This window comes from Strix uralensis, chromosome 32 (genome assembly GCF_047716275.1).
Source record: "Strix uralensis isolate ZFMK-TIS-50842 chromosome 32, bStrUra1, whole genome shotgun sequence".
Classification (NCBI taxonomy): Eukaryota; Metazoa; Chordata; class Aves; order Strigiformes; family Strigidae; genus Strix; species Strix uralensis.
Genome location: NC_134003.1, coordinates 658,094 through 682,359, shown reverse-complemented (window position 1 = coordinate 682,359; position 24,266 = coordinate 658,094). Strand labels below are relative to the sequence as shown.

The 24,266-nt window shown below is 55.0% G+C and overlaps 1 protein-coding gene and 1 long non-coding RNA gene across 5 annotated transcripts; one reads left to right on the top strand and one right to left on the bottom strand.

Annotated features, from left to right (window-relative positions):
• Positions 1 to 920: 920 nt before the first annotated feature.
• On the bottom strand, positions 921 to 16,107 carry ADAR (adenosine deaminase RNA specific). Of its 4 annotated transcripts, none has more exons than XM_074853067.1 (15): positions 16,033 to 16,107; positions 12,370 to 13,904; positions 10,876 to 11,062; positions 9,758 to 9,915; positions 9,217 to 9,358; positions 8,808 to 9,025; positions 8,219 to 8,375; positions 6,697 to 6,868; positions 6,015 to 6,108; positions 3,918 to 4,046; positions 3,678 to 3,811; positions 3,011 to 3,193; positions 2,457 to 2,569; positions 2,001 to 2,128; positions 921 to 1,698 (listed from the first exon to the last, which is right to left on the bottom strand). In XM_074853067.1, exons 2-15 carry the CDS (start codon positions 13,809 to 13,811, stop codon positions 1,458 to 1,460), a joined length of 3,498 nt encoding a protein of 1,165 aa, XP_074709168.1. In that variant the 5' UTR covers positions 13,812 to 13,904; positions 16,033 to 16,107; the 3' UTR covers positions 921 to 1,457. The 4 variants fall into 4 exon arrangements, with proteins under 4 accessions (XP_074709168.1, XP_074709166.1, XP_074709164.1 ...); XM_074853065.1 differs by having other exon boundaries at positions 12,370 to 13,907; positions 16,033 to 16,102; XM_074853063.1 differs by lacking the exon at positions 16,033 to 16,107 and adding an exon at positions 15,247 to 15,994 and having other exon boundaries at positions 12,370 to 13,907.
• Positions 16,108 to 16,435: 328 nt separating this feature from the next.
• On the top strand, positions 16,436 to 17,985 carry LOC141936364 (uncharacterized). Its single transcript, XR_012626728.1, has 2 exons — positions 16,436 to 17,094; positions 17,690 to 17,985. It is a non-coding gene; the product is annotated as an uncharacterized LOC141936364 (long non-coding RNA).
• Positions 17,986 to 24,266: the final 6,281 nt, after the last annotated feature.

The window sequence follows — 24,266 nt, the reverse complement described above, 5'->3', positions numbered from 1 at the left end:
CCTGCCCTGTCATTTTAGGCTACGCTCACAGAATCCCAGAGTCATCTGGGTTGGAAAAGCCCTTGAAGCTCCTCCAGTCCCACCATGAACCTCACCCTGACCGTTCCCAACTCCACCAGATCCCTCAGCGCTGGCTCAACCCGACTCTTCAACCCCTCCAGGGATGGGGACTCCCCCCCTGCCCTGGGCAGCCCATTCCAACGCCCAACAGCCCCTTCTGCAAAGAAATCCTTCCTAAGAGCCAGTCTGACCCTGCCCTGGCGCAGCTTGAGGCCATTCCCTCTTGGCCTGCCGCTGGGTCCTTGGCTCAAGAGACTCCTCCCCCCTCTCTGCACCCTCCTTTCAGGGAGTTGCAGAGGGCCAGGAGGTCTCCCCTCAGCCTCCTCTTCTCCACACTAAACCCCCCCAGGTCCCTCAGCCGCTCCCCATCAGACCTGTGCTCCAGACCCTGCACCAGCTCCGTTGCCCTTCTCTGGACACGCTCGAGTCATTCAATGGCCTTTTTGGAGTGAGGGGCCCAAAACTGAACCCACTCATCGAGGGGCGGCCTCCCCAGTGCCGAGCCCAGGGGTCACATCCCTTCCCTGTCCCTGCTGGCCACGCTTAGTGCTGGTACAAGCCAGGATGCCATTGGCCTTCTTGGCCACCTGAGCACCCTGCTGGCTCATTACCAATCCCCCCCCCAGGTCCCTCCCTGACTGGCAGCTCTCCAGCCACTCAAGACCTTTGAGGGCTCAAATTCTGCTGGACGAGCCCCTGGCTTAAGGCAAGAGGCTGAATCCCCAACTGCCGCGGTTCCACACGGATCCATTCACCATTTAGCAAATAACTCACCTCGGTTCCTCTCCAAACCCCCCGCGCTCCACCCAGCGCCCCTGTTTCACCCGCAGGAATTAACACACCCACAGCACAGAGCCAGCTAATAATACAGAAATTTTCTTTTTTTAATTATTAACGCGGAATGTTATGCTCGTCCTGCTGGCGTCTTGCAGAGATCAGTCCCGTGGCCCAGCTCAGAGGGGCTGCCAGCCACCTTCTGATAGACACATAAAACCAGCCAGTCAGCTGCTGTTTTTTTTTTTTTCTTCTCAAAAGAGAAAATTTGCCTGAAAATCTGCCAGAGGGATCTGTAGTGCACAGTCCAAAGGTTTTGAGCTTGCAGTCCGAGAATCCCTCTGGTTTCTTGTGCCTTCTTTTAAAAAAAATGAGACAAAATCATAAAAGCAAACAGGGACTGAGACTGCCCTAGCTTAAAAAAAAAGACAATCATTTTCATGCATGTTTTAAAAAGAGAAAGGGGAGGGTCTCAGGGTAACAAGAGCAGAGACAGAAGGCAGCCAGGCCTACGGGGGAAACCGCTGCACGCTCCCGATTCCACTCCAAAAAGAAGGTGGTGAAAGGAGGACGCACCCCCCCCCGCACACACTCACCCCGCCCCCGCCACGCACAGCGGCTCGTTATGCATCAGGGAAAGAGAAATTATCTTCCTCTTGGGGTTTGCGGATCCAGCTGCCGTAGCCCATCTCTTCCAGCGTGCTGAACAAGCACTGCTTGGCTTCTTGGTAGGCCGTGGCTGCCTCCTTGGCATCCGAGTACACCGAGAGGTTCTGCAGGTCTTTGCGGTTGTTCTTGGCACGTAACTGCTGGAACAGGGCGAACATTTTCCTCTTGGACACACGAGATGCCTCCAGTTTTGGTCTGAGGAGGGAAAAAAAAAAAAACACAAAACGGCAGCAATGAAAGACGTGACACACAGAGGAGCAGGGGGCTCAGGGAAAAACCCACAACGGGATGTCTGTGGGATTTCTCGGCTCAGTGGGGCTCTGCTGTAGGGGCTGGGCAATATTTTGTTTTGCTTCAAGAGTTCTCGCTCACACCCATTTGAAATTCCTCCCTCCAACCCTCCCCACACGTCCGGCGCTAGAACATCCGTGACTTCAGAGCTGTCCCCCCTCCCCGTCCCCAAACAGAAAAGCAGCGTCAGGAAAGGCTCCTCTTACCCATCTACTTTCCCTTTTGTGCCATCCAAGACTTCAACTTCGCCTTCATCAGCAAGACACCAGTTCACCGAAGACTCCTTCATCTTGCCCGTCTGCCTCGCTGAGTCGTAGACGCTGACTCGCCCAACCTGCGTGTGAGGGAAGAGGGTTTAATTCTGGTCCTGCTCGCCGGTGAGCGCAGCCTCCTGCCTCTTCCAGCCCCGCGGGCAGGGGTTCAGCTCATCCCAAACTCTGAGAGCAGCAAGCGCTGGGTTCTTACAAAGCTGAAGGCTACGGCGGGGCGACCTCGGCCTCCTTTTTCCCAGACTAAGGAACCCCCAGACGCTGCGGGATGACACAAAGGGGCAGGTTTGTGGCCGTTAACCTCCCCGACCCCGCTGCAAAGCGCCTCAGCGAGGTGCCGACCCCGGGGCAGAGGTGGGAGAGGGGGAGAAGGCGGCGCTGAGGCCGCCGTACCTCAGGGTGGTTCACGCGATACGGAGCCCGGAGCTTTTCCTGCAGCACGTTCCCGTCTCTCGCCACGCGGCAGCAGATGGCGCGTGTTAAGTGGCCCTGACTGTACAAGTAACCTGCGGAGAGAGACGGGGAGGAATTAGGGACCAGGGGGTGGAGAGGCCAAACCCCGAGAATCACAGCGCTTCCCAGGAGCTCCACACGGCCGCGAGCTTTCTGCATCAGCTGCGTGTACCCTGGGTGTGTAAGATGAAGGTTTATAGACTGCAACATTTCTCAGCGAAGACACAAACAGGCAATTTCTGTCTCACCCTCCTAGATCACATGTGCCTTCTAAAAAAAAAAAAAAAATCAAGAACTTTGGAGAAAAACCCACTCCACCCACAGCGTAAAATCCACAAACTCCCTTTTCACTTCCAAACGGCACAGCTCTGCCAAGAACAACGTTTCAGTCTGTTACTCCCACAAGATTTTCCACCACTTGGGGAAGGGAGGTTTTGTCACCCAGTTCTAGGGAGCGGGGCAGCACATCCAGCCCGGCCCAGCAGGTCTCGTACCAAGTGTAACAGAGCTGAGATAAACCGGTTCCATGAAGTGCGACAGCAACGCCCCTTGCAAGCCAAGTATATTCCAGCGTAAGATTTTGTCGCTGCAGGACATGGTTCGTAACCGCTCCCCATGCTGGATCCCATCCCACGTGGGCACAATGTCACTCGACTCCACAGGAATGGTACCTTCCCCTGCACAGGAGACGAGAAAAAAAGCTTTTCTGTAGAGGCAGATGTTCAATAAAACCAAACCCCATCAGCCAACTGCACGAGAAACTTCTGCGCACAGGCGTGGCGTGACCTCTGGAGTCGGTCTGTCACCGGGTTCTGGGAATGGTTTAGTATCACAAGAAAAAGGGAACTCGGCACTGATTGCAGAGGAGTCATTTTTAACGTGGCTGAAGCAGAATGAAATAGCGCTCGAAAGGGAGGTCACAGACATAGAAGCTTTGCAGCGAGTTTCAGCTGTGCTCTCGCAGTCAAACAGGCAGAACTGGGAAGGAGAAGGGCCTCTCTCTAATGTCCCCACCCCTTTCACCCACCTCCTCTGGTTCCTGAACGCTTCAAACCCCACAACAGCACCACACAGAGAGGGGGAAGGAAACTCTGGAGCTCCAGGAAGGCTCAGTGGAGAGGGCTGGAGCCATCCCACCGCGCAGGGAGCGAACACACTCACCGTTCTCCACCTTGGTCCGCAGCTTGCCTTGCTTGGGGTTCTCAAAGAGAGGTTGATGCTGGGTTTGTCCCACCACGCTTGCCTGATCGCTGCAGGATTTATCAAAGAGCGCCCCGTCTCCACAAGGTGCTGTGCTAGAAAACAAACGCTGCCCGGGTTAGCACCGACTCCCAGAAAACAGCCAGGGCCAGGGGTGCGACAGCAGGACAGCGCTCACTCCCTGCACGGCTCCGTACAAACCTGATGTAGAGGTGAAAGGTAACGCTGCTCTTTATTTTGAGTTTCTTCCCTCCCGCTGGCTCAAAAATGCTCTCTTCTGCAGAGGAAGGATTAGACGGGTCATACTTCATCAGCTCACTGTAGAGAAACCTGAAAATAACAACATCACATCAAAAGGGCTGCTCTGCTCCTCACACAAGGGGTATTTCAATCCAACCACTGCCCGTGCCCGGGACAGGCGGGGTCCCCAGCTCTGCCTCTGTCACACCAAGTCACCTGCTCCTGTCACAGGATCACAGAATCACACAGAATCATCTGGGTTGGAAAAGCCCTTGAAGCTCCTCCAGCCCAACCATGAACCTCACCCTGACCGTTCCCAACTCCACCAGATCCCTCAGCGCTGGGTCAACCCGACTCTTCAACCCCTCCAGGGATGGGGACTCCCCCCCTGCCCTGGGCAGCCCATTCCAACGCCCAACAACCCCTTCTGCAAAGAAATCCTTCCGAAGAGCCAGTCTGACCCTGCCCTGGCGCAGCTTGAGGCCATTCCCTCTTGGCCTGCCGCTGGGTCCTTGGCTCAAGAGACTCCTCCCCCCTCTCTGCACCCTCCTTTCAGGGAGTTGCAGAGGGCCAGGAGGTCTCCCCTCAGCCTCCTCTTCTCCACACTAAACCCCCCCAGTTCCCTCAGCCGCTCCCCATCAGACCTGTGCTCCAGACCCTGCACCAGCTCCGTTGCCCTTCTCTGGACACGCTCGAGTCATTCAAGGGCCTTTTTGGAGTGAGGGGCCCAAAACTGAACCCACTCATCGAGGGGCGGCCTCCCCAGTGCCGAGCCCAGGGCTCAGATCCCTTCCCTGTCCCTGCTGGCCACGCCAGTGCTGGTACAAGCCAGGATGCCATTGGCCTTCCTGGACACCTGGGCACTCTGCTGTCACGCAGGAGAGTGAAGACCAGGAGCCGTGGCTGAGAATATGTAGGAGCTGAGGAATAGTGTTTGATGCTACAGAAAAGGCATGAAATCAAGCAGATTTCCTGCCATGCAAAGGCCACACGATAGAAAATAAGCATTCTGTCAGGTGAGCAGAGCACTGGCAGGAGAGAGAAAGGAGCCTGGCTGGCTGCTGCCTGCGTGCATCCAATCCGAGTGTGAAGGAGACTTCAAGGTGGTTAGCCCAGCACCTTTAGTCAGCACCAAGTTTGCATTAAGGGTGAACAGCCCCACGGGCAGCTGAACACAAGCAGTATTAGTAACACAACCCCACGATCTGTTTACAATGACTGGGTCTTTTATGGCTGCTTCTGTCCAGGGACAAGGAAAAACCTTGAGGTCTCCAACACAGCGTCAAGGACTAACGAAAAACTGCAGCTTCACAGAGATTCCTCAAGCAGAGCCCATGCAAGGGACTTTATTTTGCAAGGAGAGGTGGAGTTCTTGTCTCTGACAGGCTCTGCTGTGCCACAGCAGCCACAACAGACAACAAACAAGAGCACAACCCTCGGACTTTACAGCTTTCCGGGGACCTTGGGGTGCTGAGGAACACACAGAGCAGAAAAAAGCTTAAGGAAGCAGCTGGCTTTGCTGTTTGTAAGTGGAAGGGCAGACATTAACAAGGCTGGTCCAACTTCATCTCACTTCATTTTGAAAAAAGTGCCACACTGAACGTTTATAGAGAGGAGAACAATCGTGCAGTTTAGTTGGGAAAACCCTTTCCAACCGATGAAAAAGGGTTTCTGACTTATCAATGCAAACACATTCGATATGTTTTCCTGAAGCCTTCTACACCCAGATCCAGAGAGGCCAAAAGGGGCCCTGGCCTGCAGATCTCCCAGCGCCTTGGCTCAGACAGAGCCGCGTTCAGACTGGAACCACGCGCCGGCCAAGCAGCCTCTGCAAGACGCTTTATTTTAAGTACATCAGATGCGGCCCTCAGGCTCTTGGCAAGTTTCCAGTTCGGTACTAATTTGGGCACCACTCAGGCATGGCCCCTTCTTATCAGAAATAACTTCCCTCTATTTAACAACACATGGGTAAACAGTAGCGTTAGAGGATCGCAGCCTCCCTCAGCACAGCTACACCCCTCTCGAATGGGTCTTGGCAGGCCCCTCTCCCTCTCTCACCTCACAAAGCCTCTTCGAGAAATGATTTCTGCATGACAGTCGTTCACTGTCTCCCCCTTCAAGCTCAGCTCTTCTCCTCTGACACAACGATTACCTGAAATGAATTTAAAAAAAAAAAAAAAAAAGGCAAGCGTCCAAGTCAACACACACCTTCACAGAAAGAGGGAGGGTTTCATCTGGCTTCAAGTTTTAATTCTTTGGGCTCCCGAGCAGCAGCAGCACCCTATTAAATCATTGTCCTGATCCAAGCAGTTAGGAGAATAAAGGGACAAAGAGCATGCACACTGCTTTAGGGACAGCAGAGACTTAAACTGCCACAAATTTAGGGGCAGGGTCCCTTCCCTTTTCCTTTTCAGCCCAGCAGTCCGGGTGGAAGTGTGGTTAGGAGGGAGCTAAGGTCCGTGCAGCCGAGAGAAGCTGGGGGATCTTGTGCTGTGCAACGTGGGGAATCCATGCTCCGATGCACAGACCAGCACATTGCAGCGCAAGCAAAGATTAAGGGCAATATAGCTGCAGGCACATTAGCTTTGTTCTCTCTGTCTAACCAGATCACTTGTGACACCACGTGAGGCCTGGGAACGTTCCTTGTCCTCTCCTACAGCAACAGCCATTCCCTGGCGGGTGCTGACAGGGAACCTAGCGGGAAGGTAAGAGTTCAGCTTACACTGGAAGCTGTTCGTACCCGTTCCGATGCTGACCACCGCTCCCAGACCCTTATTTCCTTTCCGCATGATGATGGCAGCCAGGATCTTCCGCCCAAGCAGACTGTGCTGGATGCGAGCAGTGAGGGTGTTGAAGCGCTGGTGGCTCAGCATCGCCATCTGATCGTGGAGGGTGCTGCCGCTCACCGGGAGCTGCGACGGGGGCACAAGAGCAGGGTTGCTAAGAGATCACGAGCAGGTCACGGAACAAAACAGCTCGAGAAGGAGCTAACTCGAGGCACAGCCATCCAACAGGAGGACAGAAAACATGAGCTACGGGCAGCGCAGTTTTGGGTTGAGCGCATGGACTTGACTTTGCAAGGAGAGGTGGAGTTGTTGTCTCTGACAGGCTCTGCTGTGCCAGAGCAGCCCAGCAGCCACGACTGTCCAGATTAACAGCCGAGACAGACAGTAAACAAGAGCACAACCCTCGGACTTTACAGCTTTCCAGGGACCTGCCCTCAACACCTTGCGGTGCTGAGGAACACACAGAGCAAGGCAAAGGCTTTAAGAAAGCAGCTGGCTTTGCCGTTTGTAACTGGAAGGGCAGACATTAACAAGGCTAGTCCAACTTCATCTCACTTCAGTTTTTTTTTTTTTTAAAAAAAAAGTGCCCCACTGAATGTTTATAGAGAGAAGAGAACAATTGTGGCAAGGAGCGGGTGAAGCTTTTAGGTATTTCTGGGATAAACCTTGTCCAAGGCTTCGAGTTCAGCTTTGAGCACATCGTTGAGACAGCAGCAAGCTGTCTTCCTGGCAGCCAGCAAAATGGGCTGAGGAATGGCCTCCCAAGACTGCCAGGGGAAACCCCCATCGCAAAGGGACAAAACCCATCTTGCCTGTTCCCGGAGACTCAGCCAGGAAATCTGTCAGTGGCTTTGGAGGAATTCCTTCTCCGGCTGCCTGCGAGGAGACTGCACAGTCACTCCCATCGCAGACGGGCACTTGCCTCCTCTAGCACTGCTGACTGACAAATCCCCCCTGATGGCTTTTCTATTTAGAGCCACAGCTGCTGTGCTCAGCTGTGCAGCCTGGAACACGGCTTTTAAGAGATCACAAAACTCTAAGTGTGATTTAAAGCAGCACAGGTTTGGGACAGCCATGCTGACACAACCAGAGCTTTGCTCTTATCTGATGCGTGAGTTTTTGAGCTGACACACGATTTTTAATGCAGCATGAAGGAATTTGGAAGGGGGGGGGGGGGGGGGGGGGGGAAAGTCACAGAATTAAAAATGAACATGTTCCTGCTCCACCACAGGAACACATTTCAGTAGCTTGTGGAAGAATCTGATGGTAATTAAGCCCTAAAAGCAGAAACCAGCAGGAGGGAAGAGTACGTCTGTGCCCTGAGGAAACATCTAACCCACTTCAGGAAAACTTATCTACACCTTCAGAGAACAAAGATCTCACAGTTGATCTTAAAGGCGTTTTTCTGCTGGACTGAAAGGCACAGGACAGGCAGAGCTACAAAAGCAGTCCCAGCTTTAGAGGAAGAGTATTTACCTCGGTCATGTTCATCCATTCCATGCGCTCATTCTTCTCCGTTTCCCCGATGAGGACTCTGAGTGCCGCGTCAGCCGCCTCCTGCTTGCCCTGTTTTTTATTGTGTGCGGTTACAGCTGGGAACCAACGGCCTCCAACCTTCGCCTGATAGACAAACCTACAAAGACAGCAGCACGCCTCTGAGAAACCAAGAAACCTCGGGATTTCAGGCTGGTTTTTAAATTCTCTCAGTGGGGAGAGGGAGAGGGAGAGGGAGAGGGAGAGGGAGAGGGAGAGGGAGAGGGAGAGGGAGAGGGAGAGGGAGAGGGAGAGGGAGAGGGAGAGGGAGAGGGAGAGGGAGAGGGAGAGGGAGAGGGAGAGGGAGAGGGAGAGGGAGAGGGAGAGGGAGAGGGAGAGGGAGAGGGAGAGGGAGAGGGAGAGGGAGAGGGAGAGGGGGTAGCCGATTGTCATCCAGACATGAGGTCTGGCAGAGGCAGCGGCTTGGCCTGTTGCCATCTCAAACTGCACCAGGAATTCTGCGTTCTCTGCTCTTTCTCCAGGACACCAGCAAGAGTGCAGAAGTTCCTCCTAGACAGATGCAGCTACTTACCTGGGGTCATGAGGAGGTCCTGACAGGTCGATGAGTTTGAACTCTGCAGCAAACCCATTGGAGTGGGCGTATTCCAGCAGGCCACCGACAGGATTGACATGCAGGTATTTGATGAGCTCCCCGGCACCCTTCGTTTTCACCACCTTGGATCCATCCGGAGTGACAACCCACGGCCCACAGCTGTGCACGGACTGCTCACCGTGGGGCTTCACAGCAGGCTAGAGCAGAGTTAGACAGGAGAAGGCCGTTAAATATCGAGCAGCTGGTACTACCGCAGGCCAAGAGCACTCAGCAAATCTCTGCCAGAGCCAGCACGTGACCTTGTGGGGTGAAATCCAGTAGAATATGAAATAAAGGAGGGGGGGACCCAACCCAAAACACTTGGGTCTTATAAAGAAGCTCTGTGTACCTGTTCAGGCAAGACATGAGGTACAGACTCTCCAGAAAGAATCTTCACAGCAACTTCTGCTGCCATTTGCTTTGCTCCCTTCTTGCTGTTTCCTACCACAGCAGGGAAAATTTGGTCACCCATTTTCACACAGTAGCTGAACCTGACAGGACATTATAGCATACGAAAAGCATTAAGCACAGGTGTCTCGATCTGTTTATTATCCCCTTCTCCCAGTTCAAGTTAAATCCTTCTGGGTTATCTCCAATTTAAATCTACCACAATGGCCCTAAATAATCCCAGTAGAGCACTACCAGGTAGGGTACAGGAACCTGTTCCTGCTCTGGTAGAAGGAACAGCATCCTTTCTCTGAGAAAGGGCACTGGTTTTGGTCTCTTTCTGGAGGCAGATGTCTTGGAGGAGCCATGCCCAGACTCCTGGGATAAGAGGAGCACTCAGCTAGGGAAGCGATGAGTCCGGGAACGTGGGCAGCGTGCTGAAGAGGAAGGATATTAAAGAAAGGGTTTCTATCCTCCCCAAAGCCGACAGCGACAGGCCATACCTAGGATCATGAGGTGGGCCTTCCTGAGAGAGCAGCTGGAATTCAATCGTGTTCCCCGATTTCTGTCCGTACTCCATTAAGATGCTGATGGGGTGCTTCCCAGGAAGCAGGTTGAGATGAGCTGGCGCAGATGACGGCTCTGGCTCTGGCTGCAAAGGCTACGGCAGGAAAATGGAGGAAACCCGTTTGAGATGACGCCAAGTTGGGTGGGAGTGTTGATCTGCTTGAGGGCAGGGAGGCTCTGCAGAGGGATTTGGACAGGCTGGAGCGATGGGCTGAGGCCAACTGTAGGAGTTTTAATAAGGCCAAATGCCGGGTGCTGCCCTTAGGCCACAACAACCCCCAGCAGCGCTACAGGCTTGGGGAGGAGTGGCTGGAGAGCTGCCAGTCAGAGAGGGACCTGGGGGTATTGATTGACAGCCGGCTGAACATGAGCCAGCAGTGTGCCCAGGTGGCCAAGAAGGCCAATGGCATCCTGGCTTGTACCAGCACTGGCGTGGCCAGCAGGGACAGGGAAGGGATGTGAGCCCTGGGCTCGGCACTGGGGAGGCCGCCCCTCGATGAGTGGGTTCAGTTTTGGGCCCCTCACTCCAAAAAGGCCATTGAATGACTCGAGCGTGTCCAGAGAAGGGCAACGGAGCTGGTGCAGGGTCTGGAGCACAGGTCTGATGGAGAGCGGCTGAGGGACCTGGGGGGGTTTAGTGTGGAGAAGAGGAGGCTGAGGGGAGACCTCCTGGCCCTCTGCAACTGCCTGAAAGGAGGGTGCAGAGAGGGGGGAGGAGTCTCTTGAGCCAAGGACCCAGCAGCAGGCCAAGAGGGAATGGCCTCAAGTTGCACCAGGGAAGGTTTAGACTGGATATTAGGAAACATTTCTTTGCAGAAGGGGTTGTTGGGCGTTGGAATGGGCTGCCCAGGGAGGTGATGGAGTCCCCATCCCTGGGGTGTTTAAGAGTAGGGTTGACTTAGCGCTGAGGGATCTGGTGTAGTTGGGATCTGTCAGTGTTAGGTCAATGGTTGGACTGGATGATCTTCAAGGTCTTTTCCAACCTAGATGATTCTGTGATTTTGAGACCAAACACTGTTTGACCAGCCTCACAAGTAAAGAAAACGAGACTCACCAATTCTGGTTCAGAGTTGTCAGAGGGAAACGGCTCTTCGCATTTAATTCCACTGTGTCTTCCATTCTCTGCTTCGCTCATCAGCACCTTCATGGCGTTAGCTGCTGCCTCTTGCTTCGCGAGTTTTTTGCTCCCTGCTTCTGCTGGTGGGAATCGGCGCCCGTTAATCACTGCCTGGAACTTAAATCTTTGAAAGAGAAAACCAAGGAGGTAAATCAAGAGGCAAAAGCATGGTCTTTTCAGAGCTGCTTTTGGAATTCAAGTGAGAGGGAACAGCTAGCTCCTGGCTGGGAGAGCAAACCCAGGCTGCCGTGTGCAGGAGACAAAAATACCAAGGATGCCCCGACAGCTCTGCACCTGGGCCTCGTTTCACCGCGTTTCCAGAGCTGCTCATTACAGTGGAGCAGCTCCAGATTTTGTTTGGGAGGAAGAGGATGAATTGCCTTGTTCCACAAGCACCAGAAACGGGTAACGTCTGTACACAAAGAGCAGTTGGGTTATGTCTCCTGCACAGAGATGAAGAAAGCTTAAAAGCAGGCTGCGCTCTTCCATCTGCACCTGGTCACCTGGGGTCACTCAGCCCTCTGGTATTTTTGCTGGCTATCCAGTGCGTTCACACCATCTCAGAGAGGTGCTGCCTCACGTAAACCTCTTGCTTTTGATGTTTCTGTCTCTCTCCTCCCTGTGAACTCTAACAAACACGGCTCCTCTTCTGTCCTCCAGCCCCACAGAGAGGAAACCGACTTCCAACAAGAACGGGTCAAACCAGATCTGGGGAGGGGTTATGGGGCTGAGTCCGTTCAGATTCCTCCTTACAAAAAAAACCCCAAAACAAACAAAACTGCCTGGGACTCCATCTTTAGAAAGTAGGCCAATTTTCCCGTCTAGCGGATCTATTGACATATTCCAGCGTGGCACATATGGCGCTTTTCACCGTCTCGCTGGTGCTCAGAACAGCCACGATGTCACAAGGGGAAGCAGGACTCCAGAGGGTGACTCTGCAAACCCCAGCGTCATGCCACGTGCTCTGCTCTGACCGGTTACACCACAGAAACATCCAGAGCGGGCTCACCTCGTCTAACCCAGGATACCTGCACCTAAGCACTTCGTTTGGGGCTCCCTTCATACCACTTGCAGGGTCAGAGCATCTTAAGAGGCAGCAGAGAAACACCAGTTTCCCACTATACAATCAAACCGAAAGCCAAGTGATTAAATCAGACAGGACCCAGCTGAAGAGACGAACCCCACCTTCGCTGCTCAAGATGAGGTGCAGGGTTGCCAAAACTGGGCTACCTGGGGTTAAATTTTACCCTTGTTTTGTTGGTGGGTTTTTTTTTTTTAAGCTGCTGCAAGGAATCAACTAGGCTAATCCTTCTGAAATGAGGCAAACATTAATGAGCGGCCCTTCGGGACAAAGTTGAGTGGGTGAAGTTAATTGAAGTCAGATCATTTTAAGCAAAAAGACAGCTCAGGGAAGGTAGGACATTTTCTTACCGTGGCTCGTGAGAGGGTCCACTCTGCTCCAGCATGGCAAACTCACAGTGCTGGTACGTGTACTGGGAATATTCAGTAAGGCCACTCACTGGGTTCTTCTCCTGACAAGCCATCAGTTTCTCTACAGGTGTACATGGGAAAGCAGTCTCAAACTGGGCAGCGTAACTGGGGGAAGACTGGGAATTCATGATGGATTCTGACTCATCGGGCTGCTTGTTGATAGTGTTCAGATTATCTGGGATATCATCCATCGCCCACTTGCCGTCTTCAGAGTTATCATAATTACTCAAACTGGAGAATTCGGGCTTAGTGTCCTCGGGCAGGGCTCCTTCCGTGTCACTGGCATCGCTCTGATCAGTTTGCCCCAAAGCCTGCTGCCCGTTTTCTATACTTTCTTCTTCCAATGCTGTCACTGCTGGTGAAGCTCCGGTCGTTTCCTGGGGACACGGAGGAACAGAGGAAGGTAGAAAACTTAGCTCAGGAGCGGGATCCACCACCTGCGTTACCGCAGAGGCCTTCAGCCTCATCTGCATCCGCTTGCGTTTCCTGTCCGTCAGGGACCACCGTGGGGGGCTTGTGTTCTGCTTGTGGACATCTCCCAGCTTTTTCAGAGCACTAAGAAAGGCGTTAACGTCCTTGGCCCTCGAAAACCCAATGTTTTTGGCGAGGTTGAGCGCCGTTGTTTCTTCCACGCTGAACAAGTAGTTACAGATTTTGTCCTTTGTCTCAGCCATCATGGGATCGGCGTCTCCTGAGCCAACTGTGCTCCTCTCTCCTCCTCTGCTCTCACAAGCTGGACCTGGGTGACCACTGCTGTGGTTCGCGGGGCTTCTTTCTCTCGCTGTGCTCGCGCCGGCAATCCTCCACAGCGGCGGCGTCTCTCCTCCTTTGTGCAACTTGCCTTCTCTGAAGAGTTTATACAATATCCGGTTGACCTCTTTCTTTTGAGTTTTAAGCTTACGTGTGAGATCATGAACTGTACAAGTCTTCCCCTCCCCAAGCTGCCTGAAAATATTCAGAATTTCTTGTTCGCAGTCTTGTCCGGCAAGAGACAGTCTCTGGAAGTTCAGCCTGATGGTGTCAGAATCTCCCTCCGAGTCTTCTTGATGATGGTACTGAGGAGGGCAATAACGTGGCGAGTTCTCTACCCTCGGACGTTGGCTGGAAAATTTATGCCATCCTGCTCCGCTGCTGCTGGGTCGCCATCCCTCTGCAGGAGCCGGTCCCACAGCTCGCACGCTTCCGACGCACAATTCACCGTGTGATCCCTGTCCCTGAAGCAAACAGACTTCAGTGTCCCGCTCTGTTAGGAACTGCCGGTGTAAAAAGTTAGTTTCTCGTGGGGTATGAGGGCGGTTAAAAAAACCTTGATTAGCGCCGGGGCAGTTACGTCTTGAGCGGGTAAAATATGAGCCTCTGCCTCGACCGGCGCCTCTGTTCATAGCGCAGTGCTGGGACAGGCGCGTGAATCGGGCTGCTCGGGCGCCAGAAGGGAGCTGCGATTCGCTCTGCGCTCTCCCGTCCTAAACAGGGACCTGCTAGGAGAAAAAAAAAAAACACAATTCAGAACCTATTCATGCAACTCTAGGATTCCAGAAGTGCAGTTTAAACAGCTCCCCTGTTACCGAGGCATTTCAAGCATCTTCACCTTGTCAAGCTCTCCTGTTTTCTACCGAGCCTAAAGCATTCATGTAAACACAAATAGCAAAGTGTGTCTGTCCTGCACAGAACCCAGCAGTCAGGAATCGTGGGCAAAGTTAACCACGGGAAACAGCGTTAATAAGAGTGACCCTCTGTTCCTGTTGGACTGAATTTCAAGCTAGCTAAACTGGGGCGGTTTGTCTGTTCATGATGCCTTCCGTGGAAGCTCACCCTGTGCTTCTGGAACACAAACCAAGTTTCACTTCTCTGCCCTGAGGGAGAGAAGAATCTCAGGCTTTGCAGTCGGAGAAACGGGGGGACCGCGAGGAGAAGGGGGCACCGCGAGGAGAAGGGGGCACCGCGAGGAGAAGGGGGCACCGCGAGGAGAAGGGGGCACCGCGAGGAGAAGGGGGCACCGCGAGGAGAAGGGGGCACCGCGAGGAGAAGGGGGCACCGCGAGGAGAAGGAGCTCACAGAGTCACACAGAACAGAGCTGCAACAGGTTTGTAACAATTTTCAGACTCATGGCCAAAACAGTCTGAAACTCCAGATGTCATTTGCTCCCTGGACATTACGTGACCCGCAGATGTAAAGCATCACACCACAGGGGAAGTAAAGTGATAACACACAGAGAAATCGGATAGGCGTGCAGCTGGCAACGATATAAAAAGTTGGGGGGGGCTGTAGCCCAAATTTCACTCGTATCACACACAGTTGTGCCACTCCCCTCACCTACAGGACATAAGTCTAAGCTTTCAACATGCTTTTTAAAAATAAGTAACGTGGCACAGGATATGTTCTAGTTCTGGTTGTGAAACTGAGTGGATAAAAACATGCAACGGATACCTGCTGCTAGGTCCCCGTCCTACCTTCTTTGCAGTGACCTCTTTAAGCCACCGACCTTCACAAACACAGACTGACACAGGTCTTACCTTCACAAAGCTCCCTAACTTCATCAAACACACCTCAAGGCCAACTTAAATTTCTCTTTCATTAAATAAGTTCAGTAACAGCCTCCCACTGCACCCAGTTCCCATCACCATGACTTATTTTACCAACCCCGATAAACACGGGCTCCATGCGCGGTGCTGGGGGGCATCCCCCTTCCCAGCTCCGAGGCGGGGGTGGGGCACTGTCCTTCTTACTCAGTGAACTCCTTTTAAAACCGACCCCTGAGCCAAAGGCAGGACAAAAATCCTGGCAGGCAGGAAGAGGGGTTTTAAAAAACGCTCTTACCTCTGTTTCATCCATACGCCAAATTCCCCTACTTTGAGAGGAAATAAACGGAAAAAAGAAACCCCGACCCGCAGAACATCTCCCGGCGAAGGGAGGCGGGCACCCGGTCACCCCGGCAAGATGGCTGCGAGCTCCGTTTCGGTTTCGTTTCCCGCTCCCGCAGCGCTCTCCCCGCCCCGCCCGGGGAGCTCGCAGCGGGGGAGGGGGGACGCGGCTCTTTCCCCTGCGGGAGGCAGGATTTGGGGCTTTCCCGGTTTGGAGAGGGGTTACGGGAACGGCTGTCCCCTTAAACTACACCTAAAAAAAAAAATAAAAATCCCAACGACCAAGGCAGGCTACGAGCTACCCCGCACCCATGTCCCATCGCTTCCCCGAGCGCAGCCACCGCGAGGGGCCCGGCCAGGGTCCCCGGAGGCACCGTGCGGGCAGGGCCGCCAACACCGCGCCCGGTCCCACGGGACTCAAGAAGAGCGGCACCGACGAAAACACTTTATTCCACGCGTTCCGCTTGCGAAGCGCGCAGAGGAGGGGACACCCCGGCCCCGACAGGGCCCCGGGGCTGCTGGGACACGGTCACGCCGCGGCCTAGCGCGGCCCCATCCCGCCCGTGTCACCAGGCCCGGCGGGAGCCGCAGGACACCCGCGGGCCGGGGAGGCGGCTCGGCTCCGCCCAGGAGGCCCATAAGCACCCCCGGCGCTGCTGCGGGCCCGCCCGGGGCCCAGGTTTTAGCGGCTGGGCGAGGCCTCGGTCCGGCCCTGCCGCCGCCCCCCCCCGCACCCCCTTACCCCCTCCGCTGCCGCCGCTGCCGCCGCGGCCGGCGCAGGGTGATGACGTAAGCGAGCGCCCGCCCGCGCGGGGTGCAGCCAGCCGCGCGGCGGCCATCTTCCTTCAGGGCATATCGCGGCGGCCATGTTTAGTCAGGGCCACGCGTGGCCGTGCCGCCACCGCGGGCCGAGCGGGGCCCGGTTCGCTCGCTCCGCTGTGGGAGAGGCTGCGCAACCCCCCCGCCTCCCCCGGTTGGGAGGCAGCAGCCTCCCCCGGTCCCGCTGTACCCCGGGGCACCGCCCGCCGCAGCGACAGCGCCCCGCCGAGCCGCGCATGCGTGTTGCGCGCCGCCCTCGTAGCCTCGGGGCGTCGGGACCCCACGGGGGGTGGGATCGGGGGTGAGGGTGGGGGGGGGGTGTCCCAACTCCATGGCCCCCCATCTACCCTATGGCCCCTCTGTACCCAGTGCCCTGTGCGGCCCCACCACCATGGAGGGGGCTCTGCTGTCTCCTGTAGGCCCCCCCCATTCCTGTGGGCCTCGCCATGGTGCCCCCTTCCCCCATGGGGCTCCTCCTTCCTCCACGGGCTCCCCATTTTCCTCACCCCCATTTTAATACATGTTTTATAACGCCGGAGCTGCCCCTCCAGTCGAGGCCTGAGTCCCGTCCCACCCTGTCCCACGGAAGGTGGTGACATTCCCCTCCCCCGTCCCAGACCAGGCACAGCCTCTGGTCCTGGCAGATCCTCCCTTTCACGGGCAAAACCCCTCCTAATCGTGTGAGTTAGAAAACTACCGGCAGAGAACAGATTGTTCCTGTCTGCTGCTTTGCTGCGTGCGTGTAAATAGTTGTGTGTCATTTACCATCTGGCAGAGGGAGCCGAGTACCGAGGCGGCGACGGCGCTGGGTGCCAGGCGGGAGGTGTACCGGCACCGCGAGCTCGGAGGCTGCCAGTGCCTGAAAGGGAATGAAAGAGCTCAAACAAATTAATTTCTGATGATTATTAAGACTAAACTGTTTTGCTTCATTTGTTTCTCAGGGGCTCCTGACTCCTCAGCTGTTTCCTGAGGTCTCTCTGTTTAGGTGAGATTAAAACGCTCGTCAGGCTCCCTACGGAAATCACTGAGAGCAGAGTCAAGGCCTCCAGCGGCCACTTGGGCAACTCCCAGAATGAGATAAGGGGAGTTTGGACAAAGAGACACAGAGACCCTGTTACAGGGAGGATGATTCTTTAACGGAGCTGGTGCAGGGCCTGGAGCACGTGTTGTATGAGGAGCGGCTGAGGGACCTGGGGGGGTTTAGTGTGGAGAAGAGGAGGCTGAGGGGAGACCTCCTGGCCCTCTGCAACTCCCTGAAAGGAGGGTGCAGAGAGGGGGGAGGAGTCTCTTGAGCCAAGGACCCAGCGGCAGGCCAAGAGGGAATGGCCTCAAGCTGCGCCAGGGCAGGGTCAGACTGGCTCTTAGGAAGGATTTCTTTGCAGAAGGGGTTGTTGGGCGTTGGAATGGGCTGCCCAGGGCAGGGGGGGAGTCCCCATCCCTGGAGGGGTTGAAGAGTCGGGTTGAGCCAGCGCTGAGGGATCTGGTGGAGTTGGGAACGGTCAGGGTGAGGTTCATGGTGGGGCTGGAGGAGCTTCAAGGGCTTTTCCAACCGAGACGATTCTGTGATTCTGCTGATTTAGGAAGGAGGCACCTGGACTTCACTTCACAGCGCACGCTCCGGAAAGATCAACTAGTGAACGCTGTGCAGAAGACTGCTTACTTCCTCCCTCGACCACCGAAGCCCCTCACCCTATTTTCACTACGCATGCTCAGTCTATGTAAATGAATTCTGGGAACTCATTATCATAAGACACCCCTTTCTAAGAAATCTAATTAATATATGATTTGTGTGTGTGTAAACTGATGTCCCTTACTAACTCTCTTATGGTGGAGAATCCCCAGGGTGGCCCCAGCGCTGCTAATAAAGAATTCCTGCTTAACAGTAAAAAAAAAAAAAACTTTACCATTGAGGGAATTTCTTTGTTTCACCGTCTAGGACCATGACACTGGGAGTCCCCAGCCCCTCTTCTGCCAGGGGGGTGGATGCAGAGGGTGAGGCGGGAGGGACGGGCTCTGGATGTGTTTTAGGGGACCATCTGCCTACACTTGTCCATGAATGAGCAAAACACAGGAGGGTGAGCTCCCTGCCAGCAGCTCTGCCTCTCCCAGAGAGGTGGTGGGTGCGTGTGCCTTGGGCCTGGGGACCCCGCGCCCGCCGCGGCTGCTTCCCTGCACCTTTGCAAAGGCATTTCAGTGAGCCTGGAGTCACCGCAGGCAGGCAGAAACGGTGAGTCAGGCCCCAGAACTGCCAGGCTCGGCTGCTGCTCACGTTCAGTGACGTGTTTTTGAAGCTGAGGGTTGTTCAGGCTTTGGGTTTTTTTTTTCAGATGATTTCTGGATTCAGAGATTTGGGGGCTTGCGTTTCCCAGTTTGGTTTTGCTGTGGTTTGGGGGTTTTTTTCTTGTAATGGGGAGACTAAATTTCTAAAAAAAAAAGACCCCTTGTGCCAGCTGATATGGTCACATCTTCATTCCTAGGAGGATTTGGGAGCACAAACCCCCCTGCCTGGGATGAGGCTCACGGCAGACGCCGGCGGTCAGTCACTACCCGTCCACATCAGCATCTCCCACCCACCGCCGAATCGTGAATGACTCCACAGCACGCGGAGCAAACAACGAGCAACTCCTCAATCTGTTCTTTTTTTTTTTTCTTTTTTTTTCTCCTCCTTTTAATTGCTTGTGATCACTCTCAAGCTTTACCCCAGCCTCAGTGAATGTGATTCATCCTGGCTGCTGTTAAGGCAGAATGGGAAGGTTACAACGCTGCTCTTCGCTGCATCGTGATATCCCCTGCCCGTGAAATAATCTATAGCTGGCGTTATGGGGCCATGTATCTCCTCGAATTGCAACACCCTAAATGCGACAAATAGCCACTTAATCGATAGGAGTTCATTCTCCGTTGTCCTTCTTTATGGAAAATCGGGCAGACTCCCAAGCTGTTTCCATAGGAACGGTTGGGGGACTGGCAGAAGTGCCGGCTGCCGAAGGCCCGGCATTAACGCAGCCCCAGCGTCTGCTTCACCCTGGCAGAAGCTCCAGCAGCCTCCCGACATCAAAGCCGAGTCAATTTGTGCTGGAGATAAGGAGCTGATAACCGGCTTACGTGCGGGTACCTGCGTTATCCCCGCAGATTCTGTCGGAGGATGGAGAAGGCTCCTTTGTTCACCCAGCACCAGCACCCCAGGGTGCCAAGGCTCATCCTGGCCCCCTTCCACCCCCGGGGGCTCCCCCAAACCCGCTGCTTCCCCGGGGCTGAGCAAAGGCTTCCCCGCGCGATGGCAGCATTTGCTAAATCTCCAGCGCCAGCTGGAGATGCCTCAGGTGTCTGCTTTGTTTTGCTTCCCTCTTATGAAATGAAATGAGAGGAAATAAATTGTAGCACAGCTCCCCCGCCCGACTTTCTGTTCAAATGCCAGTTCTCAGCTAAGGCTATTGTTCTGCAGAGTTTCATTTTAAACTGCTTTATTAGACACTCTAAAATATCCCTTCCTTGCTCTCGAAGGCAGCCTGTTCCTACAAGAGAGTTAAAAGCTGACGGCTTGATTGCAAAGCCGAAATTTTCTTACTCTCCTAAATCAGCTGACTGGATTTTTTAATTGAAGGCAGCCCTGGGAGTGGCGGTGTGTTATTAGCCGTGCCGGTGCCTGCTCCCCTCCACCCCAGAGGCAAGCTCTGCTTTCGCATTGCCGAGGCAAGAGGTTCAATTAGGTTTTGGCCTTCTCGCAGAAGCGCCCGTCAAGCGCTTCAGGCTCCTTGTACGTGGAGCGAAGAATTGGGCCGAGTCAGTTCCCACGTCCTCCCAAATGTTGCTTTTCCTTGTGTCTGGCTACAGATGCACAGCTGGGAACTGGCGTGGAAAAATCTCCATAACTCCAGTGCCTTCGGTTCCCCTCAGAGGGGAAAAAATACTTTCTTTTCTTTCAATAGATTTTTATTGGAGCTATAAGCACGGTGTAGGTGAGGCGTGGGAGATGCTGCCCCGACCTGAGCCTGGGGCCTCAGAAAGGTGCTGGTTCCCAGAAAGTGATAATTTCACCCGCGTTGCCCCCTCCTGCTCCTGAGGCGCTGGTTCCTGGCTGGGGAAGCAGCAGAGCTCTCCAGGGCGTTGCACAAGCTTTTTCTCTCAAGGCTCCTCGCCGCTCAGCGAAGGAGCGAACCTGAGCTTTGACACAGCCCCGGCAGCTGCCATGTCTGTGCTCTCAAGATGTCAGCAGCGATTACTCATCTCGAGAGCTCCCGGTGTGGAGCAGAGGGGAAGGGAGGACTCAGCCACGTCTCCTGGCACCTCTGTCCACGCGATGCTTATTCCCCTCTGGCATCGGTGTGATCCGGGGATGCGACAGCGTGCTCCGACGGCCTTCGTCCTTGGCTCTGAGCTGCCGTGGAGCCTGGCAGGGAGAGGCAGGTGGGGCTGGCACAGCTGCAGCAGGCGAAGGAGCCGGCGCGGTGACTCCCACGGCAGCTGCAGCGGTGGGAAGCAGCACGGTTTTATTCCGGCTGTTACAAAAGGTACCCTTGAAAAATAGGCAGGAGAAGGCAGACTGCGGCGCAGCCACCCGCAAGGCAGGGGCTGCCACGTGAGCACAGCCTTCACCTTTAGCTCTCGGGTGCTAAGGGGCTGATCCGTCGTGGTTTTATACCCATCACTGCTTGGCGAGACTGACCCTGTGGTGGGCTCCTCCGGCCTGGTGCCACGATGGCCAGCGGCTCCTCCGGCTCGGAGAGGGGCTGTGGGAAGACCGGCCGCTCCCACCACCACAAAACATGCTGGCGCTTCTCCTTGGCGTGGCTCCAGCCTGGTCAGCCTTCCCGAGCTGTCATCTCTTGGGTGATGGCCAAAGCATCTCTGCGAGGGTGTCAGACGGGGACCCCGGCAGCCCTCGAGCCACCCAGCACTTCTCAGAGCTTGTTCTTGGAGGGGGACCAGCAAGGAGAAGGGGGTTACTGTCACCGCTCTGAATTAGCGCACCTGATGCGGCGGTACCCAGAGAGCGAATTAGTTAAATTAATGAATCCTCCCTGACGCCAGAATTCAAGGAGCTTCCTAATACGTGTCAGTCGACATGACATTAATACTCTTTTCTGTGACCTTTACATCGCCATCCAAGTCCAGGTTCCCCTTTCTGCCCTTTGCTGTTCCCTTTCATATTTAATATTAAATCTGATTTATCTGCGAGAGGGCTTTATCGTGCGCTTAGACAAATCGGAAGGATTTCACAATCCCTCCCCGGGGCAGAGCCATGGGTGGGAAAAGCTTCTTCGGCCGGAGGGGTAAAAGGCGTCTTGTTCAGCCCCGGGCAGAGCTCACCGCTGCTGCTCCCCTGCCGCTCCTCACCACGCCAGCATCTGATTTTCACCCGCATCATCGCTCGCGGTACTTGCCGCGGGGCTCCCTGCTGACCCCACCATTTTCTTCAAGGTCAGCACTCGGCAAACTCCGGGGGCCGCCCGGGGCGGGCAGCCGCTGCTTTCCACTCCTCTTGATTTATGTGTTATTGAGCACAGAGAGACTCTAAAGGACCGTCTCGCAGGGGAAAGCCTGGCGCAGCCGGGTCTCCGAAGGGCTTCCTCGCATGTAGGACTCCTTTGTGCCTCCCACGGGATCCTATTACACCTCCTTCGCTGCTTTTTCTTTATTCGCTGCGGATTATTTTTTTCACGCAGCACAAACCAACTGCCAGAGCCAGCGACACGCGCTGATGGAGAGGCAGAGGGGTGGCTGGAGGCAGTGATGGATGGCACAGGAGATGCCGGTTGCAGATCTCAGGGACATGTACAGCACTTTAATTGGTCGGCCTACACAGATTTCCTCACAAACAGCATTTTTTAATCTAAAAGAAAGCAAGAAACTGGAACATATCTTGCTTCTTTCATGGCTTCCCTGGAGGCAGCAGCAGCACATTAAGGAAAAAGAGAAGGAGGAGGAAAAAATAGTCAGAAGCACCAGGTGGCTGAATATCTTGCAGCCTAATTGATTCCTCTTTAATTAGTACAAAACCTGTTGCTCTCAACAAACGTTCAGTGCCAGCTTTGGAGCAAGCAGCATCCTCCCCGGCCCCGTGCCAGCGCGGCTTGGTGTGGCGGAGGGAGGAGAGGAGCTGCGGGGAACAGTGTGGGGTTGACGGTTCCTCTTCCATACCTGGGAACCGGGGCCACCTCCAGCTCCTCCGACGTTCCTCGAGGCAGCAGAGTGGGAAGGAGGAGAACAGGCTGTGTCACTGCCCATTGCACACCAAGCCATGGCGAGGGGCTTGGATGGGACCATCTGGAGTAACTGAGACTTCACGGGGATTTCTGTGCCTGTGCCCGGCCTCACTTGGGAGCCACTCGCTGGTTCTCACCCAAATCCAGTTATTTTTCAAATGGAAACGAGCTCAGCTTCATTTTTAGTGAAGTGACTTCTCCGCTTTTCACCTCCTGACTTCCGAAAGGGTTTCTAAGCCCTTGCGCAGGTTTGAGACCAGGCTCTGCGCTGGCAAGGGCTGCTCTGGGTGAGGTGGTGACTTTGCCAAGTACATCAAAACTCCCCCCCTGCAGCACCCGGCCACATCTCGAGCACTTCTGGAAATGCCACCTTATGGTTTTAATTCTTCTGACCTGTGCAAAGGCTTCTACTGGCGCAGGGGGGGTGTGGGGGTTCTCCTGGCACCCAGCAGCTTCTCCCCACCAGACCTGGGAGTTGGACCCCGCTCCTGGCCCTGGGTCTCCGGTTCTGTCGAAATATCTTCGCAGACGAGGTGATAACTTGCCTGCAGGTTTTGTGGCAAAGCCCCCGCCACCGGCCAGCTCGCGACAGTTGCTGTTGCTCCAGCACAGCGGCTGCTCCCCAGGAAACCCAGAAATACCCATTTAGGTAGAAAAGTGTCATTTACCATCGCGTTTTACAGCTGATCCCTGCTGAGAAACCCTTCTTGCTGTGCGAGCACCGGGCCAGCAGGCTCTGGGAAACAGAGACGGCTTCTTCCATCCCGGTAACCACGCAAAAGGACACAAACGCCGTTAACGCCAGCCTGGCATCTTGTCGTGCTGATGCATCCTCCGTGGGGGCTGGCGGGAGTTGCGGGCGCGTCTGGGAGCGAAGAGGAAGCTGATGTGCGAACGCTGCGGCCTGAGCAGGAAGCTCAGGAGGTAAAATACACCCTGCCCGCCCTTGCACGCAGACCCAGCCCCGTGTGTCACCGCTGGGCAGGGGGACCGTGCAACAGTGGCACCGTCACAGGCTCCGGTGACTAACGAATCCCAGCGGTACGGCCCCGGAGCAGGAGCTGGAGCATCCCCCTCCGGGCTCTTGAGGGCTCGGGAGCAGTTTTCGTGGAGCTGAGCTGTTGGGCTGATGCTGCACAGACCTCTCCGAAGGCGCGATCTGGCCTGCAGACCTCACACCGCCGTGTGGATAATGAACAGTAACAAACGACCCTGTGGGTGCCTGGAATCCCAAGGCTGGGGTGATGGATTAGCAGCTGGGCAGCCTCGATTTTACCTTGGAAAAGGAGCCCATCCAAGGTAGAAATAGCTGCAGGACAGGCTCCCAGCTCATTTTATTTCTGCAGCGAGCGCAGGAGGGTGTTTACAGGAGGATTTTCTGCCTGGGCTTGGGAGCCGGGGACCACAGCTGGGTTGCCCAGCTGGAAGCCACAGTTCTCCCTCGCTCACCACCTGCCCCATCCCCTCAGGAGCTCTGCTGGGAGAGAGGCTCCTGGCTCATAAGTTGGGGAAACGCCGGCGTGGAGAAGCCGTAGCTTGGCCTTGGAGCCGTTTTCCTGCCTGTGTGCGAACGTAGAGCCTGATCCAAAGACCCCGGTCCCCGCCTGCCCTTCCTTGTCCCTGGGAGCTGCCTCCCACGTGCCGCTCGCTCCCAGCACTCAGGTGCCAATTCAAACCCCTGCTTTGCAGAGCCATTTGCTTCTGGTTTTCCAGTCCCTTGTGGAAGGCCGGCAGTTCCCTGCTGTTTATAAAAAGCTCTATCCATAAGGAACCATTGAGCAAAACAATAGCTTTTCTTTTTTTTCCTCTTTTCCTCCAAAGTGCACTTCCCATCCTGTCACCGCACACCCCGGTGCTGCCGCAGGCGTGTTGTGCTGGGATGGGTGAAGATGCCCAGATCCTCACACCAACAGCAGCATCCTCCCTCCCTCCCTCCTCGGGCTGGGAAAGCAAA